General features: G+C 48.0%; 2 protein-coding genes across 3 annotated transcripts in view; one reads left to right on the top strand and one right to left on the bottom strand.

Annotated features, from left to right (window-relative positions):
- GSG1L (GSG1 like) overlaps positions 1-19,728 on the bottom strand; it is a 212,168-nt gene that overhangs the window by 116,000 nt on the left and 76,440 nt on the right. The window lies entirely within an intron of this gene.
- Positions 12,386-13,765, top strand: LOC118880916 (cytochrome c oxidase subunit 8A, mitochondrial-like). The gene is made up of 2 exons (XM_036825111.1): positions 12,386-12,390; positions 13,387-13,765. Exons 1-2 carry the CDS (start codon positions 12,386-12,388, stop codon positions 13,763-13,765), a joined length of 384 nt encoding a protein of 127 aa, XP_036681006.1.

Genomic DNA, 19,728 nt, shown 5'->3' on the forward strand with positions numbered 1-19,728 from the left:
AGAAGGGTTTGGGGGTGCCTCTGAGGTCACTCACAATACAGCAAATAATGTGACATCTGCTTCTTCATTCAGGTTCTTCATGGGGCCAATGAAGGGACAACAGGTTTCCTATCTCAGAGGTGCTAATAAAGGTTAAATAATTAATGCCACCGGGACGAAGCAGATGAGCCTGGACTTTTTCCAGGTGAAATCTCCTGCCTGTGCCCACTGAGGACTCAGCCACATGGATGCCCTGCTCTGACCTCAGCCCAACACGTCCAAATGGGTGGCCTGCACACCGCTACCCCCCGCCCAGCCCCCTTCCCAGCCCCCCCCACCTCCCAACCTCTCTCTCCTGGTAGGAAGCACACAGTGCGAAGGATGTGAAGAGGCAGTTTCCAGAAGCGGAAACTCAAACCTGAGGGGCATGTGAAGAGACACTCAGACGCATTACTAATCAGTGAAATGCAAATTAAGGCAAGGAGACATGACTTTAGGCTTTCTACTGATTAGACAGGTGAACATTAGAAAGCTGGCTGATACCCGGATGTGAGTCCGGGTGGTCCGAATGTGGAGGGTGTGGGACCCTCCAGCGGCACTGGTGTTAATGTTGCAAAGTAACAGTGTATCCTACCCTACGACCCCGTAATTCTGCTCCTGGGTGTACACCTCAAGGACGTCCTCACAGGGCAGACTCAAGGATGTTCTTTGCAGCATCGTTTGTGGTGACAGAGAGTGAGAAACAACCTTGGTGTCCATCTCTAGGAGAACAAATAGCACACAGAGGAGATGCTCAACCTGGCCTATCAGGCACAGGTGTTGGACTAGGTGTGCACACAGCCACATGGACGGAGCTTAAACACGTAGTGCTTAATGGAAACTTAAGAAACAAAGTGAGACCTAAAACAGATACTGCGATCAACGGCATTACTGTTCAGCAAACAGTCACACCCCTCCTTCTTGGGGCAGAAGATACTTGCCCACCCTACTAGCTTTGGGCCTGGCTGTGTGACTTGATTTGTCCACTGGGATATGGACAGAAGTGGCCACGCACCATTCCCTAGCCAAGACTTAAAAAGGCACCACAGATTCTTTTCTTTTCTTTTTTTAGGATTTCCTTTTTGTTCTTGATGTTTTTCATGCGTGAATGGGACTTTCATTCATTTATTTATTTATTAATTATTTATTTATTTAATTGTATGGAAGTATAGTTGATTTACAATGTTGTGTTAATTTCTTCTGTACAGCTAAGTGACTCAGCTATACATATATGTGTATATTCTTTTTTTTTTTTTTAATTTTTATTTATTTATTTATTTATTTATGGCTGCGTTGGGTCTTCGTTTCTGTGCGAGGGCTTTCTCTAGTTGTGGCAAGCGGGGGCCACTCTTCATCGCGTTGCTCAGGCCTCTCACTATCGCGGCCTCTCTTGTTGCGGAGCACAGGCTCCAGACGCGCAGGCTCAGTAGTTGTGGCTCACGGGCCCAGTTGCTCCGCGGCATGTGGGATCCTCCCAGACCAGGGCTCAAACCCGTGTCCCCTGCATTGGCAGGCGGACTCTCAACCACTGCGCCACCAGGGAAGCCTATGTGTATATTCTTGTTCATATTCTTTTCCATTATGGTTTGTCACAGGATACTGAATATAGTTCCCTGCGCTATACAGTAGGACCTTGTTGTTTATCCATCCTATATATGATAGTTTGCCTCTACTAATCCCAAACTCCCATTCCTTCCCTCCCCTACCCACCCTCCCCCATGGCAACCACAAGTCTGTTCTCTATGTCTGGCATCACAGATTTCTCTCATCCCTTCGCCATGAGAATATCCTCCGGGTAGATGCCGGCCCCAACATGACAGGATACGCCCAGGGCAGACCTGAATCCAAGGCACAGCCTGGAACCAAGCCCAGTCAGCCCACAACCCACAGCAGTCACCACGCAACCCTCAGACCCACGAGCAAGAAAAATAAAGCTTGTTTTTGTAAGCCATTGAGTTTTGGGGTGATTTGTTATAGTACAGCCTTACTGCAGAAATAGTAGTACGCGTACTATTTATATAAATTTAAAGGATGCAAAAAAATGACACATGTGCAAGAATATATACAAACATAAATACTTGAAACAGAACTGAGGGTTGCCAGTATGGAAGAGAGGGGAATGGGAGGAGGGTACGGGGGATAAAGAGAAATCAATCAATCAGTCGTGTACTCGCACGGACCACTGATGGTCACTGCCTTGGTCAGAGCAGTAACAAGGGCTCACTCTCTTCCCCTGAGTTTCTGCCTCAACAAAGTCAAGCCCAGGAGGGCAGGGACCTAAAATAACCCTGGGAGGGTGGGGTCCACAGTTGGTGCCCAATAAATACCCGTTGAACCAATGGCTAAGATCAAAAATCTGAAGCCTTTTTGACTCCCGGAACCCCAGAACCTCCCTTCCAGAAGAAAGGTTCACACGATTTTGTCAGAATGCAAAACTCAAGTGCCTGGAGGGAGGGTCTTTGTCACCTTTACCTTGCAGGTCTCAGAGAGGTTCAGAAGCAAGTCCAAGGTCCCCTGGGTGCTGGCCCTGCTTGGCCCCAGATCTGCTGGAGGTGAAGGCCCTATTTTGAACCCCGCCTCAGAGGTCCTTCCGTTGGCATGAGTGCAGGAGGGGGAAGGGCCAGAGTTAAACTAAATTAAATCGTTCTGACCGTCTCAGCCAGTTTATTTGTCAACTTCGGTCGTAAAGGGATGTTGATGAGAACTCCACGGGAAATAATGAGACAGCAGAGGGGAAGCCAGGAAGGCAGGGCAGCCTTCTGTGCCCAGCAGGTTACCGGTCCATTTGTAAGGGCCCCTCCCTCTTCAGCTTATTTAACTCTAAATAAACCTCAGGATGGAATGCCCTTGAGGTGCAGAGAGGGAAGGACTTAAGTGAGCTATGAATTTTATTTCCAAGGAAACTAGATTCGGAAGAGACCAAAAAGTAGAGGAAACCCAGAGCAAATGGCTCGGAAACCACCACAGAGCCGGTTCTGGAGTCCAGGCGGCCCCGGGTTGAACCCCGATGCTGTCACTTTGCAGCTGTGTGTGTGTAAGCAGTGTGCTCAGCCTCTCTGAGCCTCAGTTTTCCCATGTATAGAATGGGGACAAGAATCGCCCCTATCCCATGGGGCTGTTAGGAGAATTCAGTGAGATGCTCTGTGCACAACGCCTGGCTCAGCAGAGCCTCCAAAATGTACCTTTGATGTTGGCTGAGCTCCTGCTGGGCGCCAAGCACCATGCTGGGATTCAGCGCTGAATGAGGCAGGCTAGGCTGTGCCCTCGTGTAGCTCAAGGTGTTTTGGAAACAAGACAGAAAACAAGTAAACGCATCCGACAAGATCATTTTAGGGATTTGCAGAAGGGGTAAATCAGAGTGATTAGAGATGGGGGTGTCCATTTCAGACAGGCTGGCAGGGCAAGCCTTCTCCGAGGAGAGAACATTGAGGTGAGATCGCAAGCTGGGAAGATGCCCATGTGGGAAGTGCTGGTGCAAATAGGGTGCAGGAAGAGATCCCCCCACTCTCATCAGCAAACAGTGCCCCCTGCCCCAGGGAAGGGCAGCCAGGATGGCTGAGAAAGACTCCGCCCACAGGTCCTCCAAAAGCGGCCTTGGCCACACCTCCTCATCTCTTCACACCGTATTGGAGGAAAGGAGGGCTTCAGAGTCAGCAATGGGGGCTTTAGTTGGGCCTTTATTCCCAATGACACCTGAAGTCTATGACACAGGCTCTGATTCTGGGCTCTTTCTGAATCCGTAGGACATGTAGTCAGAATCTCACCTGACAGCTAACTCAGTGCCAGTCTCTCAGCCACATCTGAGAGACAGACCCCCCTCTCAGGCCCTCCCCAAGCTCCCCCAGAGTTCTAGGGGCTGCTGCTTGCAACCAATGCCACCCCTCTGCCTAGGGGTAGCTATGAATCAGTTTCCAGAGTTCAGGTCGGATCTGCCACTGTTGATCCTGTTGCTGACCCTCTGGTGGCCTCCAGGATAGAGACCAAGCTTCTTGACATGACATTTGAAGCTTGTTGCGACCCAGCCCGGCTGACCCCTCTAGCCTGGCTCCTCACTGCTCCCCACTCATCAGTGTCCCGCTAAAGCCAGTAGCTGCTGCAGACAGAACAGGCCACGGGCATCCGATCTCCTTGAATTTGCCCCTGCTGATCCTCCCACTTGGAATGCCTTTCCCTACCTTAACCATTAAGCCAGCAAGGTGCATCAAGATGGTACCGCTCAGTAACCCCTACCTGATAATCTGATCCCTACCCCAAGCATGGTCAGGCCTAGCTCTGGGACCCACACTGTGCCATAATCTAAGACCCCTCAATCTCAGGACCCTAGGGTCAACCCCACCCGCTCAGGACCCCACCTGACCTTCACCCAGCCTGCCCAGGACACTAAGGATTTCACATGCCCAGTGCCATCACAACCCAGGCAAGGGAAAAGGAGGTGCTAATATTCACAATACTCTTAACTGAGGGATGATCCTGACCATTTTACAAATAAGGCAACTGAGGTTCAGAGTTGGTGAGGTCACCTGGCATGCAAATCAGAGCTGGGATTTGAACCCAGATCTTGGGTTTCTCTGGTTCAAAGTCCTCCTCTTTCTCCTAAACCAAACAATGGTTCACTCCCCATCCCCCCGCCACAGTAGCCCTGTCAATCATCTCCTCCCTGACCACATCACCTTCTTATTGAAACTGACCACAACCCTGGGGCGTCCTGGGTGATCCCGCCCCCTGCTTCAGCTCACCCAATCTGAGTTGTTCCCAGCTCCAAGCTGGACCAATCAGATTCTCTGTCCTCAAGTATTTGAAAGTGGGACCTAGAGATTTAGTTAACAGATGGAAGGTTAGTAGACTACTATAGGGCTACGGTCATCACGCAGGAGAGGCCACAAGAAAAGAAACAGATGTACAGAGGAAGAGAAGTAAGACTCCTGGTCAGTCCCCTTCTCATGTCCTAAGTTTTGGTCTTTAAATACTTCTCATCCGGACTTTGTGGGGTTGTCCTGTCAAAACCGCCTTTGTAGTTAAGCTGGTCTGAGCAGGCTTCTGGCTCTTGCAGCCAATCTTCCTTCTTTTCTAGAACCTCCCACCAGTCCCCGGTCCAACAATGGTGCCAAGGATTTTGGGAGCACTGAGCGATTGCCTGGGTCTGTCTCACTAGGAGAATGATCTAGAGGTAGACTGCCCATTTCAGATCCCCCTGTCAACAAGGGAGATGGTCTCCTGAGAGAGCACAGCGCCATGCAGGATGACCACTGACCTTCTGAGAGTCCAAACTTTATGCTCCCCAAAGGCTTCCATCGAGGCAAACATGCCTCGACACGGGCTGGAGTCCAGCAGGGATGGGAGCAGATGCCCTAATGGGGAAGGAAATCTCGAAGGCCCTGTAGGCAGGGTGTCAGGATCCTGTCGGGATGGGCAGGCGCCCACCACCAGGGACTGAGCTGGTGAAAACTGCTGGTGAGAGCAAAAATGAGCTCTGCAGTTCCGTTCAGAACAAGAACAACTGGGCAGGAACAAACAGGCTGCTCAGGGCCAACAGTCCGATGTCAAAGCATGACAGGAAGCGATCGGAACTCCCCAAATTCTGCTTTATTTCTGACTTCTGTGGCACGAAAGAGGATAAGTTAAAGTGAAAAGGGCAGAGTGAGTACTGGCAAGGTAGAGCCAAAGTCCAAAGGGAAGTGAAGTTCTGCGCTTTCTGAATCAGCCCCCAACGCAAATAAACACAGTCCAGGGTGCAGGGACCCCCACCTGGGATTGGTGGCCCTTTGTTGCTGTGCAGGGGGGAATCCTGTGGAACCAGTGAGGAATCAAGCACCTGAAAGCAGGTAATGGGCATTTTGCTTTTAAAAAGTGCAAGAAACTAGTATCTGCAAACTAAAGGGTGGCAGACACACAACTGGATTCTTGAGTTAACAGTAGCAGGATAATTTTTTGAGACATTAGGTAAGGTTTCCCACAGCCTTCCTGAACCCTTTGTCCTTCCCCACCTGTATCCACTGCTGCAGGGGAGGGGGTCCAGGGGAAAGCAGGGCCAGGTCTCAGGACACAAGAGCAAGGCTTCTGAGCTGCAAAATCCTGGACTTTTAAGTTTAAAAGCCACAACTTTTACTGTAAATACTGTATTTAGAAAAAGAGAAGAAGGTCTGGGCTACCTCCCCTCTCCTGCCCCTTCTCCCCCCGACATCCCACACTTAATATAGCTCCCCTGGCCTGGGGGACAGAGAAAGGGAAGACAGAGGGTATGGCAGAGACTTCCATGTGTCACCAAAGCCCATTTCCTTTTCCTCGTGGGCACACAAATAAGCTACATTTCCCTATAGCCTTTGTAGTTGAGTACAGCCATGAGACTGAGTTCCAGCCAAAGGAATGTGGGTGGAAATGAAAGGAGCCACTTCCCAGCCCAGCCTGGCCCATAGGGACCTCCCACACCATCCTCTTTCCCCAACTTCTGGCTGGATGGAGAAGACTCCAAAGCCTGCAGGGAAAGGAGCCTGGAGCTCTGGATGAGCAGGAGGAAGGGGGTCGGCCATGGGATCACCTGCACAGGACCTCCCATGATGGGAAAACCAACTCTTATCACAGAGGGCGACTAAGATTTGGAGGTTTCTTTGTTACAGCAGCTAGTGTTGCTAATTCAAGGGAAGCAAGAAAGCACAGATGCTGGAGTGGATCACTGAAGGGGGCCCCTGCACCCTCTGCCAACGCGCACGCGTGCGTGCACACACACACACGTGTGCGCGCACACACACATGCACACACCATCCTGCCAGGGAGAGAATAACAGACTAGGAAATCTTAAAGCAGAAATCACCCAATCTCCCAAGGAAGACGAGGAGAGTAGCAAGACTCAAGAGTTCTCCTGCACCCAGTACAGCGCAGGAACAAATGAATGTTTGCTAAGGTTTTCCAGACAAATGGGCCTGGGACAGCCTTGGAGTGTTTTTCATGAGGCCAGAAGGATGTGCATGCAGCTGGAGAATCAAAATTATTGGATGGATGGATGGATGGATGAATAAGTTTTTGGTGTGTGTTCATGCTCTTAGAAGGAAACGGGGAAACTTCATGACATTGTATTTGGCAATAATCTCTTGGGTACAACAACAAAAACACAGACAACAAAAGAAAAAGCAAATAAATTGGACTTCATCAAACTTGAAAGCTTTTGTGCATCAGAGGACACTATCAACAGAATGAAAAGGCAACCCACAAAATGGGAGAAAATACTTGCCTAGCATATATCTGGTAAAGAATGATATTCAGAATATATACAGAACTCCTACAACTCAACAACAAAAAACAAACAACCCAATTCATAAATGGGCAAAGGACCTGAATAGACATTCTCCAAAGGAGATACACAAATGGCCAAAAAGCACAAGAAGATGCTCAACATCACCAGTCAAATCAAAACCACAGTGAGAGACCACCTCACATCCATTAGGATGGCTGTTATCAAAACAGAAAATAACAAGCGTTGGTGAGGACATTGAGAAATTGGAACCCTTGTGCATTGTGAATGTAAAATGGTGCAGCTGTTATGGAAAACAGTATGGTGGTTCCTCAAAAAATTAAACATAGAATTACCATATGATCCAGCAATTCCATTTCTGGGTGGAAGAAGTGAAAGCAGGGATCTGAATGGATGTCAGTACACCAATGTTCACAGCAGTATTATTCACAATAGTCAAAAGGTACAAACAACCCAAACGTCCGTCAACCGATGGATAAACAAAATATAGTATATATACCAGACCACACCAAAACATTTTGTTTCTGACACATCCACAGTGAGGTACCTAGATGAACCTCAAAGACATTATGCTAAGTGAAATAAGACAGGCACAGAAGGACAAATATTGCATATTCCACTTATATGAGGTACCTTGAGCAGTCTTATTCATAGAGACAAGAAGGAGAATGATGATTGGGAGGGGGGAATGGGAATTAATGTTTAACGGATACTGAGTTTCAGTTTGGGAGGATAAAAACGGTATGGAGATGGATGGTGGTGATGGTTGCATAACAATGTGAATGTACTTAATGCCACTGAACTGTACAGTTAAAATGGTAAATTTTATGTTATGGATGTTTTATCACAATTTTCAAAATTAAGAATTTATATTCATCAAAAGACATCTGTGAAAAAGCAAGCCCACAGAGTGACAAAAGGAATGTGTAATACCTATAAGCAACGAAGGGTTATAATATGTAAAAAAAAAAAAAAAAAAAACCCTTATAAAGCAATAAGTAAAAGACAATCTAATAGGCAAAAGATGTGAACAGGCACTTCATGCAAGAGAAAACCCAAATAACCATAAACATGAGGAGATGCTCAACCCCTTTAATAACCAAGGAAATGCAAATTGAAAACCACAATAAGATACCATTTCTCATCCATCCATTTGGCAAATTTTAAAAATCTGATAAAGCGAATCATTGTCGAGAATAGAACAATGGGAATTCTCATACCACGTGCCTGGGAGCATAAATTGGTACGCCCGCTTTGGAAAACAAGACGACTAGTAAAATTAAAGATATACAGAGTTGACCCAGTAATTCTATGTCTAGGTAAACACTACAGCAGCGATTCTCAAACTGGAGGATGCATCAGAATCACCCAAAGGGCTTGTTAAACACAGACTGCCAGCCCCAACCCAGAGTTTCTTGTTCAGGAGGTCTGGGGTGGGGCTTGAGAATTTACAGCTCTAATAGGCTCCCAGGTGATGCTGATGCTGCTGGGCCGGGTACCACACTTGAAGAACTAACAGCATTATTCACAATAAAAACTGAAAATGTCCCAAATATCCACTGAGAGTAAAACGAACAAACAGAAGGTCGTAGAGTCACACAATGGAATATTACACAGCAATAAAAATGAACAAACCACAGCTACGTGATTGCTATAGACTGAATGTTTGTGTCCCCTACACACGCACAGATTCATATGTTGAAATTCTAACTCCCAATGTGATGGTTGGAGGTGGGGCATTTGGGGGTGATTAGATCATGAAGGTGGACCCCTCATGAAAGGGATTAATAACTTATAAAAGAGACCCCAAAGAGCTCCCTCACCCCTTGTGCCCTGTGAGAACACAGCAAGAAGACAGGCATCTGTGAACCAAGGAACAGGTTCCCACCAGACACTGAATCTGGCGATGCCTTGGTCTTGGACTTCCAGCCTCCAAAACTGTGAGAAATAAATTTCTGTTGTTTTTAGCAGCCCAAATGAACTACAATAATGATCAACATAATGTTAAGCAAAAGAAGCCAGACACAAAAAAGGTCCATCATTGGATCACATTTATGTAGAAAGTTCAAAAACAAGCAAATCTATTGTGTTTAAGTTTGCATACTTGATGGTAAACTATGAAGCAGGGTCAGCTAACCTTTTCTGTAAAGAGCCAGGGAGGAAATAGCTTATGTTTTTCAGGCCATACCATCTCTGCTACAACCGTTCAACTCTGTCATTGTAACATGGAAGCAGCCAGGGATATACATAAGGGAATGAGCGTAGCAGTGTTCCAGGAAAACTTTATTTACAAAAACAAGTAGCGGGCCATGCTTTGCCAGCCCCTGATGTACAGCTAAGCAAGGCAGTGACTACTCTCTTCTGGGGACAGGAGCTGGTAGTGCTCAGGAAGGGGCACATGGCATGCTGGCAATGATCTTCTTCTTTGACCTCAGTAGTAATAAAGTTTTTGCTTTCAACTATTTGTTAAGCTATATATTTCATGTACTTTTTGGAATCGTGCTGTATTTCCCAATTTTAAAAAGGGTTGATAAATATCTACACAATGAAATATTATTTGGCAATAAAAAGAAATGAAGTACTGATACATGCTACAATATGAACGAACCTTTAAGACATTATGCTTATTAAAAGAAGTCAGGCACAAAAATCCTCATATTATATGATTCTGTTCATATATGTCCAGAATTGACAAATCTACAATGACAGAAAGGAGATCGTTGGTTGTGTGAGTCTGTGGGATCTGGTGGATTGAGGGATGATGGCTAAAGGAAACAGTGTTTCTTTTCAGGGTGATGAAAATATTCTATAATTCATAGTGGTGATGATTGCACAGCTCTGTGAATACACTAAAAACCACTGAACTTTAAGGGGACAAACATATGGTAAGTGAATTATATCTCAAAAAAGCTGTTACCCCCCAATCAAAAAAATTTTTAACTAATGAATAAAACCAACAGCCTCTGCCCTCACCACCAGAGATGGGCCAGGGAACGGGAGTGTGTGATGAGACCAACAGACAGACACCAGCTTCGGAGAAACCACTTTCCTTCCTCGTGTCTCCGGAACAAGTGCACGCGCGCACGCGTGCACACACACACACACACACACACACACACACACACTGGGCTTTCCTCTGCCTTTGGCAAAACACACGCTGAATACCAGAAGCCCACGAGGCCAGAGATTCTGTGGACGAGCAGGGGACCAGGGCATCCCTGCCAAGAGACACAGGACTTTTTAAACTAAAATGAAATTTCAGGGGAAAGCCTAAGCGAAGCAGAGCCCGTGGGAGTCAGGCTGGCTCCAGAACCGGCACGAGGTCTGCAGGAGCAAATTCCTGGGTAGCAAACCAGGGCAGGGGCTTCAGCCCTCCAGGGCCTGAAAGGGCCTCTAACTTAAGTCCATTGTTCCTAGTGGGTTCAAGATATAGATAAGGTCTCAGGGGCTTAAACCCCTCTGCTCCTCACACAGGCTAAAGGCAGTGGGTTTGGGGGATTCTGTGTCACATCACAGACTTAGCGCCTCCAGGGAGCCCGGCAGATGGTTGCAAATGACGAGTCTGCAGGAGCCAGCAGATGTGATGCGTGAGGAGCAGAGGGTGCCAGGAGCAGGAGCAGCCATGGGTCCCCTTAGCTGCCACCTCCCTCTGCTCCACGCAGCCCCTGACAGCTGTGAGCCAATGGGGCCACCTGGCTGGGTCAGAACACGCAGCAAAGCCAACCAAAGAATTTCCTGGGCCCAAGGAGTGGAAGAGGGGCCAGGAGGCCCCAGGCAGGGTGGAAAGACCTGTGAGGTGTGGCAGAAATAGCACGTGACTGATGGGATACAGTGCTTTGCTGTGTGACCTCAGGCAAGTAGCTCAACTTCCCTGAGTCTGTTTCCTTGGGTGTAAACCAGAGATAATAGCACCTCCTCAAAGAGCTGTCAAAAGAATTAAATGAACCAAGAGATGTGAAAGTATTTAGCAGGGAATGGAATTCTGTGCATGATTCAATGAAGGTTAGTTGAGTAGAAGTAAACACAAATTTGAGTTCTTTCCAAGTTAGCTTTCCAGCTGGTTGGGCCGAACTGAGGAGATGGCGGAAATATGCTGGAATATTCATTCAAGCTAGTGTTGATTGAGACAGACCCTGTGCTAACCCCTCGCGTGGATTATTCCATTTGATTCTCGGAAGAATTCCACAAAGTGGATGCTATTTATCCCCATTTTTCAGATGAAGAAAGTGAGCCATAAAGAGGATGAGAAGCATGCCTGAGGTCCCACAGCTAATGAGGTAGAGTCACAACTTGAATCCAGAGCCCATGCTCTGCATTAACACTGCACTCAGCTCTGTGATTAAATCCCAGCTCTGCCCCTCCCTGGACCGGGAGCAAGTGTCTTAGCCTGAGCCTCAGCTTCCTGATCTGAAAAGGGGGATAACAGTAAACCCACTTTGTGGGCTATTGAGAGGATTAAATGGGATAATATGTCTGAAAGGGACTGGTATGCAGCAGGTGCTCAATAAGTGTTCGAAGTATTGCCAGGGCTGGGCTGGGGGAGGCTGCCCCAGAGTGGGGACTCCACTTCTTAGGGATTTGTATGCCATTTGTACACTCATTATACAGGCACACCTTGTTATTGCATTTTGAAGATACTGCTTTTTCTTACAAACTGAAGATTTGTGGCAATCTTGCATTGTCAGACGATGGTTAGCATTTTTTAGCAATAAAGTATTTTTAATTAAGGTATGCACATTGTATTTTAGACATAATGCTGTTGCACACTTCATAGACTACAGTATTGTGTAAACATAACTTTTCTATGCACTGGGAAACCAAACAATTGGTGTAGCTTGCTTTATTGCGATATTTGCTTCATTGCGGTGGCCTGGAACTGAACCCGCAATATCTCTGAGGTCTACCTGCGCTCAGGCCATGGCAGCCACGAAGAGTTTTATCTCAGGGCCTCAGTTTTCTTATCTGCAAAATGGAGCAGGTGAGACCAGCTCTCTGAGGCCTTCCCACCTGACAGCCCATGTGTGATGGTTACACTCCTGTCTTGGAACAGGAGGTAACAAGAAGGAAGCAGCATTAGATGCATGAGTCATAAGGGCTTTGGAGCATGACAAGTGTCACCCCATGCGGTATGACGGCCCTTTCTCCCTCCCAGCCCCAACCAGACAACACTTACCTCATCCTTTCCTTTCATTAGATTTTAGTCCTTCCCTAGCCGTGGGGATTCTTTTTCTATTTTAATAGCTCGCATCAAGGCAGCAAGTGGAATGGTAAAGCACAAGGACTCTGCAGCCCACCTGCCCAGGTTCCAACCCAGCTCCACCATCGCAACCCATATGGCCTTGGGCAAGTTAACTTAACCTCTCTGGGCCTCAGTTTCCCCACCCATCACATAGTTTAACGACAGCACAAATTCACTGAGTTGTTGGGGGAATCAGCTGGGTCTGACACATTGGCAAAACAGAAATAAGTTTTTGGTATTATTATTATTTATTTTAAAGCACCTCGGAAAAAAATAACATGGCACACAAAAACCGTGAATTGACAGATCTCATTTGCTCAGGATGGGGAGAAAATAATTCGACTTTGTAAGTGAATCAATGTAAAGAGAAATAGTAAGTGAATAAGAATATGGGGGTGCAGTATACAGCCCAAATCGGGAAGGCAGTGCAAAATGAAAATTCAGGGGACTTCCCTGGTGGCACAGTGGTTAAGAATCTGCCCGCCCATGCAAGAGACACGGGTTCGAGCCCTGCTCCGGGAAAATCCCACATGCCGCAGAGCAACTAAGCCCGTGCGCCACAACTACTGAGCCTGCGCTCTAGAGCCCCCGAGCCACAACTAATGAAGCTCACGCGCCTAGAGCCCATGCTCCGCAACAAGAAAAGCCACTGCAATGAGAAGCCCGCGCACCGCAACGAAGAGTAGCCCCTGCTCGCCGCAACTAGAGAAAGCCTGTGCACAGCAACGAAGACCCCACGCAGCCAAATAAATAAATAAATTAATTAATTAATTAAATTTTTTAAAAAAAGAAAATTCAGGGCCTCTTGTTGAAAAAATTATTAAGAATTTCAAGACAGATTTTGACTTCACGGCCTTGGGTTCCGGCTGCCTGCTACCTGCAGTCTACTCCGTGCGGTCACGTCTGTGCTGACTCCACTGCCGCTGAGGGGCCTGACAGGCCCGGCCCGGCGGCTCCCCGTGCCGCGGGCCCAGATCCATCCCAAGCCGCCGCGGGAGCAGCTCGGAACCATGGACATCGCCATTGGGCTCACCTCCTGCTTCCTGTGTTTCCTCCTGCCGTCGGGCTGGGTCCTGTCACACCCGGAGAACTACAAGAAGCGGGAGAGACAGGAGCTGTCCTCTCCCTCACCCTGTGACCTGACCACCCCGGCCTGTCCTGACTATGTCTGCTGCATTCCTGGCTGGCCTCCCGGGATCATGTCCTTCAGTTACAGTGACCTCTTCTGCAATCATGACCTCTTCATTTCTCCATGTTGTTGACATCCTGGGACCACATGTATCCATTTAGAAGGCCCTGCTCCGTAGGGCCTCCCTTGTAACAGTAAAGTCTATTTAAACCCTGCTTCAGAGGGAATTCCCTGGTGGTCCCGTGGTTGGGACTCCGCTCTTTCACTGCTGAGGGTGTGGGTTTGATCCCTGGTCAGGGAACTAAGATCCTGCAAGCTGTGTGGCGTGGCCAAAATATAAATAAATAAATAAACCCTGCTTCAGAAACTCCAAAAAAAAGAATTTCAAGACAGTTACAGTATAGCATTAAACCAAATGGAGGGCCCTTCCGTGCACGGAACCCTATGCGACTATAAGGTCACGTGCCCACGAAGCTGGCCCTGGTTCTACATCTTGGCAAGCATGTGGGAGACATGGATGTATGCATTTCTTGAAACTCACTGAACTGTACATTTAAACTCTGTACTTTTCACTCTTTGTATATTATATAAATGAAATTATATCAATTAAAAAAGAAACATGACGGCCTCCCTGGTGGCGCAGTGGTTGAGAATCTGCCTGCCAATGCAGGGGACACGGGTTTGAGCCCTGGTCTGGGAAGATCCCACATGCCGCGGAGCAACTGGGCCCGTGAGCCACAACTACTGAGCCTGCGCGTCTGGAGCCTGTGCTCCGCAACGAGAGGCCGCGACAGTGAGAGGCCCGCGCACCGCAATGAAGAGTGGCCCCCGCTCGCCGCAACTAGAGAAAAGCCCACGCACAGAAACAAAGACCCAACACAGCCAAAAATAAATAAATAAATAAAATTAAAAAAAAAAAAAAGAAACATGACAAAATAGGGTTATAAATTCCCTGCTCATCACAGGCAGTGCGGTTCAGCAATGAGGTGCAGGTATAGACTTGTATGTTGAATGTTGTCTTCTTTTAACCCAGTCTGTGTATCCCCGGCCCCTGCCTACAGCCGTACAGGATGTGCACTGCCCAACCCAATGCCACTCACGTAGATGAATCATGACCCCCAGAGTTGCACAGTGGGTAACCTACACAACTGTACCTGGTGGCCTTGATTGTATAACTTCATTTGAAGGACTCATCATTTGTCTAAAGTGAAGGCCCTGTGTGAATGCAAAGCCTGGGCCAAATGGAAGGGTCTTATGGCAAATTCCATCCCAAGGCCTCCCATCCAGGCAGAGATCCAGAAGGAAACCAGCCCATGCAAAGACTTTCCTAGAATGTGCAAAGGAGCCATCCTTCAAATTCCTCCGCCCCCGTGCAGTTCAGCAAGCCCTATTTCCCCAATGCTGCTGAAACCTCTGCTCAGAGGGGCAAAGAGCTGGATTTAAGCATCCGAGGTAATTTCTCACACCAAAGTATGATAAGACAGAAGAGTCATTTCGAAATGTTAATTACCACTGTTTACACTTAACAGAGTCTTCTCACCATGGAGAAACTGTTTCCAATTATGAAACATGAAAGCTGGTCACCGTTTGGGGTTAATATGACACTCTCTGAGAGAGCGAACAGGCGAGACTACCCAGACACCTAATTACCTGGAAAGATAATCTTGAATAATTGGAATTAGAGCAACTAAAGCAATTATTGGATGTTGTGATCTCCGGGAGCAGTCCTCCACCGGCACGGGGGTTTAATCACTTTTAATAAGAGCACGTAATTAGAGGAATCCAGAATTTCAGAACTAAAGTGGCAGAACCAGCACTTCAGAATGAGGGAGGTGGGAGGACCATGTGTGAAGCTAGAGAAAATGAGGCTGGAGGGATGGGTGGGAAGGAAAGGTGAGATGAGAAACGATGGGTGGTGTTGGCAGGGTGGGCGGGATGCTGATTAAAAGCCCTCAGGATCCTGGCAGGTGAGCCTGACTCTAACCTAAATTTGCTGTGTGACTTTGAGCAAGGCAGTTAACCTCTCGGGGCTACACCTTCCTTCCGCTCTTCAGTCATTCAGCAAGTGTCTATTGCACCTCTGTCACGTGCCTGGCACAAGGATACTGGGTCTCACGTCTTTGCACATGTCATTCATTCTACCAGGAATGACACCCCCCCACCGCCGTCCCCCTTATGCAGTAGAAGGAATGCCACTCATCCTTCAGGACCCTCCCCACATGGAACCCTCCACACAGCCTTCCTATACTGCCATCTTTCCTTCCACAGGCCTCTGGGCTCCCCCATGGGTCCCTGATTCACAGACGTGACTCTCCACCTCCTTGTGTGTCTCCCCCACTAGAAGGCGCCTCAAGATCGGAAGCTGTGAGGCATCCTCCTCACTGACCCAGCTCCTGGCACACAGCCTGGCACCGAGGGATGCTGCCCACTAGCCTGAGGGAAGGTGGACAAAGGTCCCTGCAGCCCTTCCCCGAAAACAAGGCTGCAGCCTGCCCTGCTTCCGAGAATGAAATGGCTCCAGGTGAGGTGGCTGTGCTGTGAGTTTATTGAGAATGGCCAGGAAATGATCTCCTTCTGTCGGAGGATTCCAGAGCTCTGCTGTCTCCACAGAAGGACCAGGGCCATTCAGACAAACGATGGTTCCCACCCACGGTCAGAGGGCTGCAAAAACTAGCTCAGTGTTGTCTGGGAATGGCAGGTGAGCGGGAAAAATGGACGTGTGGACCACTCAGGCCAGTCTCTTGCCTCTTTGTGTCCTGAATTGTCTGTCTTGTTGGGATGAAAGAATCAGAGTTCCCTTTTTGTCAGGCCCTGGACCACAGGCATGTACTCGGTGACTTGGGAGCCCAGAGCGGGCATAACTAACTCAGCCTGGGGGCCAGAGAGGACTTCGCAGAGGCAGGACCTTTGGGTTGGCAGGTGAAGGTGACAGTGAGTTCCCCAAGCAGCCAGGGCGAAAGGATCACCCAGGATTAATGCACAGGCACAAGGATGCACCAGTGACTCGGTGTGTTCAGGCTGCAGCCAGCAGGCTGACCTGCTTGCAGCTCGATGTCAGAGTCTGGGCAGCTGTGGAAGCTGGTTCCCCTCTCCCTTCCCTGTTCGGCATGTTCTGATCTATGCACCTTTCAGTTCTATGACATAAATCAATAAAATGCACTAAATAAATTAAGTGAGCAGCAGAATTGTAAATCGATTTCAGACGGAGAACAGAGAGGTTGAGGGAACCAACAAGAGACTATTATAGGAACTCAGTTGAGAAATGACTCACGCAAGACTAGGGATTGTGGCCACGGAGCCACCACACTGTTGCATATCCCTGAAATATTAAACAAATGAAACCTACAAGCTTAGGAGATTGTTTCACAAAAATTGCCAGCTGGTAGCTGCCCAAAATCCCAGCTCCCTGAGAAAGAGGGGCAGGGAGCCGGGATGGCTTAAAACACAGCTCAGCCCAGGCGGGACAGAGGAGACCACGGCTTCCAGAGTCGGGATCCAGATTTCCAAACCCAAATGGGATACCCAGTATCTATAACATGACCCCTGTTCCTTCCTTCCTTCTTTCCTTCTTTCCTTCATTCAACAAAACTTTATTAAATTCTTGTTGTGTGCCAACCCCATCTGGGGCACGGGAGCCACTGGAAAGACAAGATCCAGTGCCTGTCCTCAGGGAGTGTCCAGTCTGGTGGAGGAGATCATCTCAAGGCTGTGTGATGGGTGCTAATAGGACCAGTCACCGTGAGTACTTCTGGGGTCCGAGGTGCCTTTTCAGAAGAGGTCATGTCTTAACTGGGTTTTGAAGGATAAACAGAAGTTTTCATGGCAAACAAGAGGTGGTAAAGGCAGGTCAGGCAGAGGGAAGAGAATATGCAAAGGCACAGAGGCATGAGATATGATGGAGAGTTTGGGGGGGAAATGTATGCAAGTAAGGAGGCGGGGCTGGAGCACAAGGTCCACATGAGGGATTACAGGAGGTGGAGTGGAAAAGGCAGACACACACTAGATCACGAAGGGCCACGAGTGCCGTGTTACATGGTGTATGTTTAGGAGCCAGGAAAGGCTTTTAAGCAGGAGGCTGATGGAGCTGGATTTCCAGTTTAGAAAGATAATTTAGAATTCAGTGTGGGAAATTTTTGTCTTACTTTTTATGGAAGTATCACATATACAGAAAAGGGCATTGATCACAAACGTACAGCTTGATGAACTTTCATGAACTGAACACATCGTGTAACTAGCACCCGGCTTAAGAAACGTAACATCGCCAGCTGCCAGAGCCCTGCACTGGCTCTCTTTCAGTCACACTCGCTCTTCAAGGGTAACCCCTGTCCTGACTTCTGACGGCACAGATCCGTTTTGCCTGATTTCCAGTTTTATACAAATGGAATCACATACTGTGTATTCTTTTAAATCTGGCTTCATTTGCCCAACATCCATACCGCTGAGAGAAGTTGGAGACTGCACAGTACTCCACAGTGTGTGTTGATGGGCATTGAGGAATCACAGTGATTTACCAGTACAGCCCTGTTGGCAAATATGAATCAGGACGAGTTCAATTCCTTCCCTCCTTCCTTCCTTCCTTCATTCTTCATTCATTCATTCACAGTGAGAACCCATCCACCTGTGAGGGGAAGCTCCAACCCGGGATTTAGAAACTGGGAATTTTCCCCATACCACACCTTGACAAATGACTTGGGACAGGTCTTTACTGGGGGGGTCCAGTTAACATAACAAAGGGCAGAAAACCCAAAAATCCTCATGGACCCCCCCACCCCCGCCCCACGGCAGGATCGGAGGTGGCAGCCATCACGTCCCCAGCCTTTTGCACTGGAGGGTGGCCTCCTTGTTCCTCGGCTGGAGCCCTCCCACGATGCCTGATAACCATTTCCGTAGCTCTCTCCCACTCCTGTAGGGCAGGGACCTTCACCTCATTCGTCCTTGCGTTGCCCCCCATACCTAGCCCAGAACTTGGATCATAGCAGGTGCTCAGGAAATATGTGTTGAATTGGAAGGCATGGGTGCAGATGGCTGGCACACAGAGGCTGCTCAATTGATTGTTTGGGGAAGGAACGAATTACCTCCCTCAAATATTTTGGTTACTTTTGGAAAAATAAATAAGTCACTTTGGGATGACAATGACCAGAGAAGACCTTGATAAGCAAATTAAGCACATACACCCAGAAATCCAGCTGGGCCAGTTCCAGCACAGCCAGCTGCCAATCATCCTTAAGGCCTGTGGTGAGGCCCAGGGGTGGCAGATTAGACTATCACTCAGCAAATATTCATTCCCACTCCACCCTCCACGTGGGTCGTGTATTTCTTGCCCCATTGATGTTGGATGCAACCCCATGACTTGCTTTAGCCAATAGGATGTTAGCAGATAGGATGTAAGCAAAGGTTTTAAATGTGCTTGTGCATGGGACTCCCCCGGCAGTCCAGTGGTTAAGACTCCACGCTTCCACGGCAGGGGGCATGGGTGCAATCTCTGGTCGGGGTACTAAGATCCTGCATGCCACACAGTTCAGCCAAAAAAAAATAAATGAATAATTTTTTTTTTTTAAATGTACTTGTTCAGTTAGCCACCTTGCATTTCTGTCCCCTCTATTTGGCCCCCAAAAAGAATACACATGGAGCGGACTTGAGCCCAGTCTGCAGCCTGGAACCAAGACAGCCTACATCAGCTAAACCTAAGTCAACCCCCAGACATGCAAGCAAAAAAACACATGCCGGGTGCCACTGAGTTTGGGGATGGCTTGTTACACAGCATTATAGTGACTATTGCTGACCAATACACTAGGTTTGAAAAGTATCCAGTTGGTCACAATTATTTGGTAGGAGAATCTGGCCCCAGGGGATAAGAGGTTGAGATTTGGAGAGACAAGGGAAACTTTGAAGAGGAAGATTAGGAAGCATAAAAAGCTTTTCCTCTGCATTTTCAGTATCAAGTTCACAATACACAGACATTGCTGTTTATCTGCATTTGCACATTTTATCTTCACAGACTGCTCAAGCGTCTTTAATCCATTCCTCCTCCTCTGCCTCTCATGGCCTGCTGGGCAGATCTTTGTCACAGAACTTATTACTCTGCTCTGCCAGTAG

This window comes from Balaenoptera musculus, chromosome 15 (genome assembly GCF_009873245.2).
Source record: "Balaenoptera musculus isolate JJ_BM4_2016_0621 chromosome 15, mBalMus1.pri.v3, whole genome shotgun sequence".
Lineage (NCBI taxonomy): Eukaryota > Metazoa > Chordata > Mammalia > Artiodactyla > Balaenopteridae > Balaenoptera > Balaenoptera musculus.